This window comes from Natrix helvetica, assembly GCF_964273705.1.
Source record: "Natrix helvetica genome assembly, chromosome: Z".
Classification (NCBI taxonomy): domain Eukaryota; kingdom Metazoa; phylum Chordata; class Lepidosauria; order Squamata; family Natricidae; genus Natrix; species Natrix helvetica.
The window spans coordinates 93,479,965-93,493,720 of record NC_138554.1 but is presented as its reverse complement, the minus strand read 5'-3'; the positions used below and the strand labels follow the sequence as shown (position 1 = coordinate 93,493,720).

General features: G+C 42.4%; 1 protein-coding gene across 1 annotated transcript in view; it reads left to right on the top strand.

Moving 5' to 3' along the window:
• Positions 1-13,756, top strand: part of UBE2E1 (ubiquitin conjugating enzyme E2 E1) — a 65,581-nt gene that overhangs the window by 35,413 nt on the left and 16,412 nt on the right. Inside the window, exon 4 of the mRNA XM_081971422.1 lies at positions 13,169-13,301. Within this exon, the coding sequence (XP_081827548.1) occupies positions 13,169-13,301 (133 nt within the window). The remainder of the gene's footprint in view (positions 1-13,168; positions 13,302-13,756) is intronic.

Sequence of the window (13,756 nt, the reverse complement as noted above, 5' to 3'; positions counted from 1 at the left end):
CTGCCATAATCATTATTCTATTTTTTAATACTCAAATATTGAATTCATACTAAAGAATATCAGATCAAATTAATGCAAAATAAACATATATGCATGCATTTTATTGAGTAGCATTGTATATAGTTTATTGTGGCACGTATTCTAAATAGTCATAAAATTCTATGCCTCTCCATTTGTTGGCTTTGTACTAACATTAGTTAATTGTATTAATCTATTGGTGATATTTATTAGTAATATATTTCATAAATATATTGTGTCAAGCTAGTGAGATACATTTTTCATATTTTTATGAAAAAGGAAGTGGTTTAAATATAGATCTAAATCAGTGGTGGGTTTCAAAATTTTTTAGAATCTATTCTGCAGGTGTGGCCTGTTTTCTGGAGTGGCTTGGTGGCACGCGGAGCCATTTGTCAGGGCACGCCCTGTCAGCTGCCCAGCGCGCATGCACGTGCTGCCCAGCTGAGTTCACCCTTTTTTAAAGCCATTTTTTCACCCTCCCCAGGCTCCAGAGGCTTTATAGGAGCCTGGGGAGGGTGAAAAGAGCCTCCTCTGCCCCCCTGGAGGCCCTCCGGAGGCTTCATGAGCTTCCCTGACGCCTTCGGAGCGCTCAAAATGACCCTCCGAGCAAACCGGAAGTTCGGTTTGCTCGGAGGATCGTTCTGAGCGCTCCGAAGGCTTCAGGGACCATCTGGAGGCTTCCCTGACACTCCCGGAGGGCGTCCGAGAGGGCAGGGGAGGCTGTTTTCACCCTCCCCAGGCTCCTATAAAGCCTCTGGAGCCTGGGGAGGGCAAAAAAAGCATGTAAAAATGGGGGATCGCGCCTGTAGTGCGCGCATGCGCACTGGGGGGTTGCGCATTGCATTATGGGTGTGGCACGCTCGCACACGACCCCCCTGCGTTCCCGCCATTTATGGCACGCGAGCCAAAAAAGGTTCGCCATTGCTGATATAGATTAAATATCTTTATTATAATGTTAAAAGTAGATTAGCATTATGCTTAGTTTATTATTAAATTATTACTTCAAATGTGTGGTGTACATTTGTAGTAGGAAACTATACAGGTTCTGTCAATATTTGTGGAACTGTACACCCCTAGCAGTGATCAGTGGTAGAAAATTGAAGGACTATTGCAAGGGAGAATGGAGAAAGAGAAAGCAATAATTTAAACATGTTAAACCTATTTCCTATTTTTTACTGTTATTTCGGCTTTTAATTATGACCTCTTTTCCATTGTAGAGAAGCTTCTTTGGCTCCCAATTCATGTTCATTTGCTGATAAGTCTTCTACTTTTGCTATGTGACTATGAAACTGCTTTGAAGTTATTTAGCAAATGTACATTTTATACACACACAAGTAGCTTTATCAGTGCATTTGGCCTGACCCCAATTATTTTTCTATAAAGATACAGAAATAAACCTTGTTTCTTACTGAAATGTTTAGTATCCAGTTTGATTTACATTTCCCGTCAATTACCTTATAGTGATTTTGAAGACTTAAAAAAACTCCAGGTATTATGTTTACAGTTCTTTATTTCGAATCCATTAATTTTTATAAAAAATCCTAGCTAATAAGAGGGATTTTGAATAAATTAGGAAATAGGATCGTTTGCTTGATGCATTATTGTAGAATTGTAGAGTTTGGTTATTTGTTTGCAGACATTTCATTGCAGACTGTTACCAGGTAACAGTGTGGTAAATGTGGGGTTTGCTTTCTGTTTATATGTGATAACTTGCCTGCCACTTTTGTTAGGGGTGTGTATTCTTTCTTGGTGGTCTCTTAATTAGAACATTGATTTCTGCCTAAGTATTTGTCTGGTGTTAATCCCTGCTGAAATGCACTTCGGTTGCTGGAGTGAATGTACTCAATTTTTTTCCCTTCCTATATTCTTTAATGAGCTAAATGCATAATTATTCTGTATATTACTGTAGAAAGGAAATTAGTATATACTTTTTAGTAACTGCATTAGATAGCAACTATTCGTAAATATGACAGTAACAAATGCTAAGAAGAATCATTTTCTGACCAGTGCAGGCATGTAGAATGACAAGAGTTCAGTATGAAGTTAGGCAGCCAGCTGCAAGATGGCCAAGGGTCCTAATCAATTAATTAAGGTCCTTAGAGTTAAAGTGTGGTTAGCACTCTTTATGGAATGCCCCGAGGAGAAAAACAGTTCAGGAAGAAATATTTCGTTTACGCAGTTTCTTTCCTCTGCAAAGGAATAAAGAAAATGGGGCACAAGAGAACTGTACAAGGGAACTTTATCTGAACAAGATGGAAGGAAACATTGATCTTCACAGCGTGTCTCTCTTAGTGATGTGGTTTACTTAGTGACCAGTTCACTTGGAGATTATTTCACTGAAACCAAAGCAATTACTAAGTGAGGATTACCTGTAATTTATTATACACAGTAGGTACATATACCAGTATACATTGTACATTCATACCATTTATTATGCAGTTGATTTATGTACATGGGTTTTATTGTCTTTTAATTTAAACTTTATATTTATTGGCTATTTGGTTTTTAATTGCCAACAAAAATCCTTTTTTAAATTGATATAAGTTTTTGAAATATTTATTTTTTCATTTTTTAGTAATTTTTTAAAAATCTCTACTCCAAATATAATCTTGCATGCAGTGGTTTAAAATCTAATTATGCATGACATGTCTAATTTGTTGGATGAAATAATTATTGTAGTAGATTCCGTCTCCTTTCATTTTGAATTTGAAAGGAAACTATTGTACTACATTTTTAGTCAAGCAACTGATATACTATAAAGTTTCTATCTATTTCTTCTGCTTTCCTTGTCAGAGATTTTAGATGCCATTACCTGAACACATTACTTCTGTACAATCTCAGTACAATTCTATTTTGTATTATTTTGGTGAGTGCATTACATGTGGGTGTAAGAGATTTTCGTTTCACGATGGGATTTTGGGGGATGCAGAAAAGTTCAATAAGCAACTGCTATATAAAATTTGATTCTGAAGCAATAAAATCATCCAGATAAGAGACCAGAGAATTACTCCTGATGAGTTACCATATCACAGAATCCACATCAGCTACATTTTAAAACCTCAGTCGCTGTCACCTCCTCTGTGTTACTTTAAAGCTTTAAGACCCTGTAGCCAATTCATCAGTTCAACTTAATCTTGACAATAAAGAACAACACAGTGAAGTATGAATTGAAAATGAACAAAACAGCGTTCAATTCCAGGTTTCATTTTATACTTGATTGGTTTATTTCTTATCTGCTGCTAAAGTACAGCAGCCTTAGAGGTTTGGGGCTGTTTTTGTATTTTCTCAAGGTTTGAGGGCTATTCTGCATGTGTGTTTGTTTTGTAGAGGATGAAGTTGTAGATGTTGCTACAATTTACTTAACCCAAAGGTAGTAATGAAGAAGATGTTGCTTATCACTTTTTTTCTAGCAATACATAGTAATATAAGTGATCTTGAGTCCTACAAAGAGGTGGGTTCCTACTGGTTCGGCCCGGTTCAGACGAATAGGTAGCAATTTGGCGGCCTAGGTCACTGGAACCAGTAGTGACCCAGGCCTGCAACTCCGCCAAACCAGTTCTCCCGGCAGTGCTTTAGGAGCTGCCGTCCTGGGTTTTATTTTTATTGCACTGGCTGGCCACTCCCACCTGCTCCAACACTCGCCCTGCCTCACCTTTGCCATGTGGATTCATAGAACTGCCTCTTCCTACCTATACACAGGTAAACAGCATTCGTGCTAGCCTAGCCCCCCCCCCCCTGCTGGCTGCAACCCGGGCACTACCTGGTCAGCTGGGCAGCCAGCCTGGAAAGAAGCAAGTGAGCGGGCAAACTGCCGGGACCAGCCTGGCCTCCAATGCTCTGTTCAGCAGGGGGGTTGGCGGCGAGTGGTAAGGGAAGCAAACCCCAGGCCTGCATCCCCTCCTCCTTCCTCTAAGAGCTGTGGCGGTGGGGAAAGCGAGCTGAAATGGGAAGTGCCCCACCAGCAGGGATGAAGACAAAGTGGCAGGGGAGGCTGGCCATCCCCCAAGCTGGCTCTCAGAGGAAGGAGGCAGGGATGCCGGTCCGTTCATTGCTTTCCTGGGAAAGGCCTCAGGAAACTTCACTGAGCCGGCCTGGAGCTGTGCTCAGGATTCCCTGCTGGGAAACCCAACCCGCTGCTCCCACAAGGCTCAGCCCAGTTCTGCAAGTGCTTTTAGGTGTGGATATCAGCCACAGCTCAGCCTCGCCTCACCAGGCTCCCTTCTTAAGTTATGAAGTAGCACTTAGCCTCCAGGATACTGCAGAAGCCCAGACTGGGGTGCTTTCTGGTGCTTTGTGGGGCTTGGTGGCGGGAAGAACCCTGGCACCCATTCCTTCAAGTGGGAATCCCTTCAAGCAGGGCCTGAACTGGCCACAGGGAAGACGGGGGGTCTCTGCCACCTTCCACCCTAGGGAGCTGCCACATTCCATTTCAGGCACTCGGGGAAGCCTCGACCCCTCCCTCCCTGCCGCCTCCAGTCCCATGCAATCTATCCACCACCCCACCAACCTGGGGACACTCCCAGCTCTGCTGGAAGTGGTGGTGAGGCAGGGGTCGTGGCCGCCCTGGGTGCTTGCAATGGGATGCGGCAGCTCCCCAGGTTGGGAGGTGTTTGGAGGCCCCCTGTCCACCCTGTGGCCAGTTCAGATCCCGCTTGAAGGGACCCCCACTTGAAGGAACAGGCACTAGGTGTCTTCCTGCCGCCAAGCTCGCACAAAGCGCCCCAACCTTGGCTTCTGTGGCATCCCAGGGGTGAAGTACTGCTTCCTAACTTAAGAGGGGAGCTGGGTGAGGCGAGACTGCACTGCAATATTCCCGAAAAGGCTACCTGGCGGGCGAGGCTGAGCCTGTCACAAGAGCGGCAGGTTGGGTTTTCCAGCATGGAAGCCTCCACACAGCTCTGGGACAGCTCAGCAAAGCCTCCTGAGACCCTTCCTGGGAAAGAAGCGACAGTGAGCAGTAAGGGAAGCGACACTGCCTCCTTTCTCCGAGAGCCAGGCATCCGGGCCAAACAGCTACCACCTCTGCAGCTCCCAAGTCATTGGGGGCTCATCAATGGCTTTCGGGCATTCTACCGACTGGGATCGGAGTTAAATTTCCCACCAGAGAAGTTTGAGCCTCCATTGGCTCGGGCAGCGTGTCTTCTTTCCCGCCAAGAGAAGCTGTGGGAGTGGCTGTTTTCTGCTCCCTTGCTTTGCAACCTGGAAACTACCACTGCTGAAGTGGCCTTTCGCTTGCTGCTGCTTGGACACGGGGGAGTGGGAGCAGTGCTGTCCCGGTTTGGGGGAAGGCGGACAGGGCCTGGTTGCCACGGCTCCGCTGATCCCTAAAGAAGAGGAGGTGGCGGATGATAGTTTGTACGAGCAAATCATCTGCCACTGCCTCTTCTTTAGGGGTCAGCAGAACGGCCCCGTCTGCCTTCCCCAAACCCGGACAACTCTACTTCCGCCTCCCTGGTGTCCGAACTGCAGCAAGTGAAGTGCCAATTCAGTGGCGGTGGTCTCCAGATTGCAAAGGATGGGGAGCAGAGAGCAGCCACACCCATAGAAGCAGAGACCGCTGCCACCACTACCCTTCTGTTGCTGTTGGTGATCATAGTAATAGTAGACATGGACGCATCCTCGCTGTAGGTCCTACCGCATCCAGCAGCGAAATTGGAGGCCCTGCACCATCAGAGTGAAGGGTGCAGCAGTAGGAGAGGCTGGCCATCGCACAAGCCTGCTCTTGGAGGAAGGAGGCAGAGATGCTGCCCGGGATTCACTTCCCTGCCTCCTTCCTCCAACTGCCATGGGCAGCAGGAAAAGAGAGACTTCTTTGCCAGCCTCCCAGCTGGCAAAACAAAATTTTGCGGTCTGTGGGCGTGGCTAGGAGGGGGTCATGTGACTAAGTGGGCGTGGGCGTGAGTGACGTCGAGTTGGCGATGCCTACTCAGTGACATGCCCTCTCACCTAGCCACACCTACAGAACCGGTAGTAAAAAAAATTGAAACCCACCCCTGGTCCTACATGACCCCACATTGATTTGCCAGTTTCTTTCCTTATAATAAAGCTTGAATTGTTTGACTGCTAAAACAAAATATACTAAAAAGCTCAAATAGATTTATTCAGTTCAAATATAAGAAGAAATGCCACTAATGAATAAGAACACTTTTCCTAATTCCAGTCTGTCGAAGGATTATTAACTTGTATTGTTGAAATCTTCCAAAAAGGGCATAAGAGAGGCAGTATTCTATCACAAATAGACCCAGGCCTTGGTCTGAACTTTCCAGTAACCAGTTTTATTTTGTTTCAGTTTTTACTTTAATTTCAGGGATTGTACTTGCTTTTTAAAGTATTCTTAAAGTATTCTTAGTTACTTTGGGGTTGTTGAGCAGCAGAGAAAAATATAAACATTAAGCTTTAAAAAAATCCACAATGCTCATGTTTCTTAATCAAACATATTTTGTTTGATTGCAGCCAATGGTAGTGATTTTTAGCATTCTGAAAAAAAATCTAAACATAATAGAATAATATTAGCTAAAATAGCATAAACATAATGGGATAGTATTAGATAACGCAACATAAAAATTCCATTGAAAAAAAGAAAAAAAGATCAAGTATCTTTCGTGTCATATTATTTTCTGAGAGAAAATGAAAGGAGAAGTGATAATGAGTATTCAGAATAAAGAGTGTAATATTCATGCTTTATTACCTGCACATACAAATACTGACTAGAAAAATCTATGCATTTAGGAAAATGTAACATTATGTATGTATGTATGTATGTATGTATGTATGTATGTATGTATGTATGTATACAAATACACACTTTATTTAACTGTAATTAATACCTTTAGAATTTTCTCTAACAACAATGTAGCTTAATAATAATATGATAGTTATTTAAATTAATTATTAAGACTGAAGATTCTAAATTTGTCATTTCACAGCCTTACCATTTGCCTACATCATTGATATAGACCTTCTTAAAAATAAGTTACATAAATATCAGTTGGGAGTGGTGGAGATAAGAAACAATAATGCTTACTCTAACAACATACTAAAATTGGGAAGTTGAGAAACTTCATCTCCTCTCTCCTCTGGGTTCAGCATTATTGGAAGAGAGGAAAGGTTTTGAATAATTACTACATAGTTGATAATTGCATGAAAATTGCAGGCAGAATATGTGTACATTGTAAAACTTTACGAATTGGGTCTTTGTTATTCATTGCTGTATTTCAAATAATAATTGAGCTCTTAATTTACTTTTATTTTTAATTGAAGCTTAATGATGTAAACAAAGAAGACATTTCCTTTTAAAAATTTTTTACAAACATGCTTATTTTAATGTGTTTTATATCAATAGCCAACTCTTCCTTATAATTAAGGAATTATCTGAGGCATCCATTAAAGCTATTAAGAAACCTGTAAACATATGATGGCTCTATGTGCCATCATATGTTCAGTTTCATCGGTTTCTTGGTTGCTTCTGGTTTGGTGTTTGTTGTTTTCATTGTGTTGAAACCTTTTAATGGCCACAATGAATTGCTTAGTTTTTGAGCAATATAACTAGCACACAATGCTAATTCTATTTTGGATACAGAAGATACACCGTGTTTTAGTAACACTTAGCAATATAATTTTTTAAGAAAAAAATGAAAAAAAAAAGATGCAGAGAAACTTATGGTTAAGAATAATTAACTGCCTTTTTTTTTACTATGAATCCCAGTTGACAATTCTAGCTAGCACACTCTAATTCTAAATTGCTTTTTGAGAATTCCATCATAGGAGAGCTTTCTAATGCAACTTGAGGTAATAATAGTATTTTAGCAGTATAGTAATCCCTTTTAGATAATTCCTTAGACTCAGAGCTGAGGATGTTCAATAGAGCCATTTCTCTGTCAATTTGCAGGTTAGCTGTGGTATTGTCTGTATGAACAGATCATTTATTTATTTATTTATTTTTATTTATTATTCATGCTTCTAGACCGCCCCCTCTCCCAAAAGGGACTCGGGGCGGTGTACAGTCCATGCAAAATATATCAAAATACAATAAAAATTGAATATGTACAGTTGGAATGGAGGAGGTTAAAAATGGAATTAAAAGAACTGTACAAAGCAGTATATATAAATATAGGATTTTGAACCCCTAAAACACACACAATAAGTTAAAAACAATACCCCTAAAATAACCAGTTAATAGTACATTTGCCAGGAGGGACAGTTGTAATTATGCCAGGCCTGCTAATCGGAACAGGTGAGTCTTCAATTTTTGCCGGAAGGAGCGGAGGTCAGTAGTGGTTCTAATGTCGGGGGGGAGGTCATTCCAGAGGGTTGGGCCCATCACAGAGAAGGCCCTACTCCTTGGTGTCGCCCGTTGGCATTGCCTAGTGGACGGCACCAGGAGAAGTCCCTCTCTGTGTGAGCGAATTGGCCGCAGGGATGTATGTGGGAGGATGCGATCCCGCAAGTAACTAGGTCCCGTGCCATGGAGCGCTTTAAAGATGGTAATCAGCACCTTGAAACGCACCCGAAAAACCACAGGTAGCCAGTGCAGCTCGCGCAGGAGAGGTGTTACGTGGGAGTACCTCGTACTCCCCATCACAGCCCGCGCGGCTGCGTTCTGAACTAACTGCAGTCTCCGGGCGCGTCCCAAGGGCAGCCCCATGTAGAGAGCCCCATCATGTAAATCAAGTAACATTACAATATTTCCAAAACACCATTGAGTGAAGATTTTAAAAGTATGTATATAGCCCATGTGCTGACTGAAATAATTGGTATTCCGAGGAGTAAAAAACTTCTTAAATTATTCGTATTCCAAAGTTAATTTCATTAAAATTTTGATAATATACTTTTGCAGGATTTTTTTTTGCAAGCATATTAACTAATATGCTTGTTGTCCCAACTGTATTCATAATATTTGCTATGGTTGCCCTGTCTTTCCCACTCCCACTTTCATTTTTTTTTCCTAAGTAAATTTTGGATTTAGTTGGTGTCTAGAAGAAGTTTTATATGTTAGCTTGTTACATCATGAAATGTATCTATAAATAATTTTTATTGTTACCGTAATTGGCTTTTGTCTTTTTGTTGCAATTCTCCATTGGATTGATGGGAGAGTCCAGCATGGGTTACTACTAGCTCTGTTGACTGAGTTGAAATTCTGAAGACACGCCGCCCTGGTAATGGTCCCCAGTCTTTCAACTCAGTCTCAGCTCTTAGGACATTTCTTTTGCACAGCTCAGGATACTGAGGAAAGAGTTGGTTCTTGTTTTATTGAATTATTGCCAGGTTATTCTTAGATAGCTAGGTTCAGTTGGTTAAGAAGGCAGGTGAAGTTTTAGAAATTTTAAAAGTGCTGCAATAGGTGCTTTCGCGCACTTTGGAGGCCATAGGCAGCAAACGGCTTGAAGCCAAACTCGAGCCACAGACGGCTTTGAAGCCGAACTAGGCTATCGGGGACGGTGATTTGTGTCCCAGCCACTATCTGTCTTGTACGCTCTTGAGAATGTACAAGAGGCAGAACCCACTAGACCAATCTCAGTCGGTCTCACAGCCAGCTTCTAGTCAGCCAGCAACAAGAATTATCTCAAGAAAGGCTAAGCAGGGTATAGGTGGAATTTAAAAGCCGCTGGGACTCCTTACCCTCCCTGATTTGGCTGTTAATATTTCCCGCCTTGACTAGCAGTGAGCTTTACCTCAGCAGTTGCCAAGGCCTTGCTGGAGGGAAGTTGGGTGTCAGTATAGCTAGTTCCACAGGTCTGCCGACCAGAGACTTAGAAGTACACCAGTAGTTTTACTTACAAAAAAAAAAACATTATTTCTGGGACTTTTGGAGAGGGAGTTGCTGGTCCTTGGGGCTGCCAGGCTCTCTATATCACCATAGCAGCAGTGAGCCACTTAAAGACTGCCAGTCATTGCAGTGAAGCCAGCGTGACTGCAGCAGTTATGCCACAATATCAACTGGCTAAAGCTCAGGGCAGCCTGCCTGGCCCTCAGGGCATTCCAGCAGGAGATATCGGGAGACCATGTCCTCCTCCTGATGGACAACGTGGCTACAAAGGCCCACATCAATCAGCAGGGGGAGACTCGGTCGAAGTCCCTCATGACAGAAGCAGAGACATTGTGCTGGTGGGCAGAGACACACTTGTTATTGATATGGATAGAGCACATTGCAGGAGTATCCAGTGTGCAGGCAGACTGGTTGAGCAGGGCATCTGTATCCCAGTCTGTTCACAGAACTAGCAGAATGGTTCAGCAACCCAATTCTGGATCTCTTTGCCTCTTCAGCAAACTCTTACCTTCCCAGGTTCTTCTCCAGCAAACTCTCACCTCCCAAGGTTCCCAGCACCTGGGGCAGAAGGAGTAGCCATGCTACACTGCCTGTGGCCCAGGGGTCTACTGTATACCTCCCCTGATCCCGGCTGTAATCTGGAAGGTGTTGGTGGAGAAGGTGGAGGTTTTGAAGGTAGCCCAGATGCCCATGGTTCTCTGATCTGGTTGGCCTGTCAATCGCTTGACCGTGGACAATTCCTGCGGAGAGTGTCTCTCTCAGCCAGGACCCCATCATCCTCCTGGAGCCCCAGTGGTTACACCTGACCATTTGGCGGTTCAACAGAAACTGCTGAAACTAGAGAAACTCTCTAATAGGGTCATAAGGACGATTCAGGCAGCCTTCTACCACCCACATTTACAATGCGACTTAGAAACTTTTTAGTGATTGGTGTGCTAAGGGCCATTTAGACCCCACCTTGGCCTTGGTGGAATTCTTGCAGGAATGCCTAGAGAGTCTCCCCAAATACCCTACAACGTCAGATCGCTGACTTGGCTTCAGTTTTGAGGGAGAGGAGTTTCAGTTTCCTTGCTTACCATCCCAGAGTTCAAGCCTTCCTCGGGCACACCACTACCCCACCTGGAAGTTGCCTAAGGTGTTATAGCCCCTTGCCACGGCATCATTTGAACCCTTAAGGGAGGCCAGCCTACGTATTTGCTCATGTAAGGTGGCCTTCCGGATGGCCATCATGTCCGCCAGATGGGTATCAAATTTGGTGGCTATATCGGTGAGAAAGGATCTCTGTGTGTTTCATAGGAACAGGGTGGTCCTGTGGATGGACCCTGCCTTCATGCCAAAGGTTAACTCCATGTTTCACTGAGCACAGGAGTTGATCTTGCCGGACTTTTGTCCTCGGCCTCAGCATACTTTGGAACAGCAGTGGCATAAATTGGATATAAGGAGGGCCCTGCGCATTTACATCTCCAGGACCGCTTCTTTCAGAAAGACCGAGACCGTTCATATCCTTTCAGTATCAACTCTGGGCGACAGGGTGATGCCGTCCATGGTGGATTGTTAGCTGCGTGCATGTATTGCCAGAGCATATGAGATCCAGGCTCTCCCGGTGCCCCAAGAGATCACGGCCAATTCTACTAGGGTTGTGGCCACTATAGCGGCCACTGGGTTATGCAGGCTTCCATGGAAGAGATTTGTCAGATGGCGACATGGATATCTCTGGTGTCGTTTATGCGCCATTACAGACTGGACACATACTCATCAGCAAAAGCAGCATTCAGCAAGCATGTTCTTCAACGAGTGCATGAGGAGGCCGGGACTTCAGACCAGACCAGATCCTGCCCATAGGATTGTCAAGACTTTGGTATGTCCCATCCTTGACTCTCCCGTTGATCCAATGGAGAAGGGGTGTTGGTCTTACTTGAGACACCCTTTCTCATAGTGCTCGACGGGAGAATCCAGACCCACCCGGTTGACTGTCTGATCCAGTGCTGGGAAGGAAGAAGTATGGACTGGAGCCAGAATACAGGATTTGCTTCGTCTTCATTGTTCGACTGAGGACCATTACCAGGGAGGCGTGTCTTCAGAATTTCAGCTCAGTCAACAGAGCTAGTAGACAAGAGTAACCAATCCTGGACTCTTCCATCGATTGTTATGAGAAAGGGCTTCTCAGGTAAGATCAATGCCCCTTCTGTGCCCATCTGGGGAAAAATGCATACTGCATCATTTATAACCTAATTCTGAGAAAAGTTTTAACTGCCAATTATGTACCTAAGAATCTAAAGTAGTAATTTTGCATCTTATTTCAATACACTAGTAAGCAAGGCTTCTTTTTCTAGTGTGATGTGTACATAGTTCAAGCAAAGTTGCTGAGACAAATTGTCCTCTTGGGAATACCATGCTATGTTGCAATTTTGAAGAGGTTTCTTTCCTCTCCCTCCTCCCCCCAATTAATATTGAGGTATTTTTCCCTCTTGAGTCAACCAGATCTTTTTTCTTGTAGCTTACAGTTTTATGATTCATTTGAAAATATGTTCTATTTCTGTTGACTTTCACTGATCAAGTTTAGAAGATAATAGAACAGAAAATGTATTAGCAAACCTTTATATAGGAGCAAGGGATTAATGCTGAACATGGCCCCCAAATGTTCTCCTTTTTATTATTATTTTAATGGAATGAGTATTTTTTATTTTGTAATATTTATTTTGTTTACTGTCCAGAATTACAGTGACAGTTATATAAATTGTATAAATATTTAAACTCCGCCTGAAGAGTTTGCTCTGCCTGCCTTTTCATTTTTATCTTCCTTTGCCACATTTTTCTGAAGTAGGTATACAGGTACCATGCAGAACCAAACACTGTAGTTAATTCACAGTAACCATTCATTTGTTTCTTAAGGTCAGAGCACGTTTGTTATTTGAAATCTGTCATATAGTGAAAAATATAGTTAGAAACAAATGGCTTCTAAGTCAAAGCTAAACATTCTGAAAAGGTGATAGAAACATATAGGGAAGTAGTATAACAAAAACCAAGAAAATATTTCTGGAATAACATTTGTATGGGGTTTATTATTGCAAAAGCTGTATAAGCAAGGAAGCAAGGGAAATTAGATGATTGCAAGATTCCTCATTAACCTGCACTTTTTAAAAAACACAATCCATTTTAATCTTCTCCCTAAATTGTTCTTTCTCTGCCTTGCGACCAGTATTACTATTTTTTCCCTTCAGCATCACCACTGATGGAGCTTTCTGTGATCAATATGCACTGCTAGTTGTTGGTCCGAGTCTTACAGTGTTAATTTTATAATATGTTTACAGGAATTGAGTTTCTTTTCATAAATATTTAAGTCTTATTAAAGCTAAATCAATTTTTGTCCTGTTTAATTTACAGTGCTGGCCCAAAAGGTGATAATATCTATGAATGGAGATCAACAATTTTAGGACCTCCAGGTTCAGTGTATGAGGGTGGAGTTTTCTTCCTCGACATTACATTTACACCAGAATATCCCTTCAAGCCTCCAAAGGTAGGAAATGCACCACATGGTCTCATTAGCTTCTAAGGCATAACTGTACGCATTAACATTTTATATACTATTTAATATAATTTAATTCCCTTTATTATTTAATTTTTTTTTCCTTTTTGCAAATATAGCTTTTTAATTAATGGGTAAGTACTACAGGAATGACTGAAGCATATACTATGATGATTGTGCAATAAGTTGCACTTGCAGAAATCTCTATCTGAAGTAGTTAAGGATAGCCATTAAGGTCATCATAGAATCATAAATTGGAAGGGATCTTGGAGATCTTCTGGTGCAATCCTGATAACATGCCAGACAAAGGACTATCCAATCTTTTCTTGAAAGCGTCCAGTAAAATATACAGCGTCCAGGAGACATACTGTCCCTTTGCTTAATAGCTGTCATACCCAGGAAATCCATCTGTATTTTGAATTTGAATTCTGAATAGATATAATAGA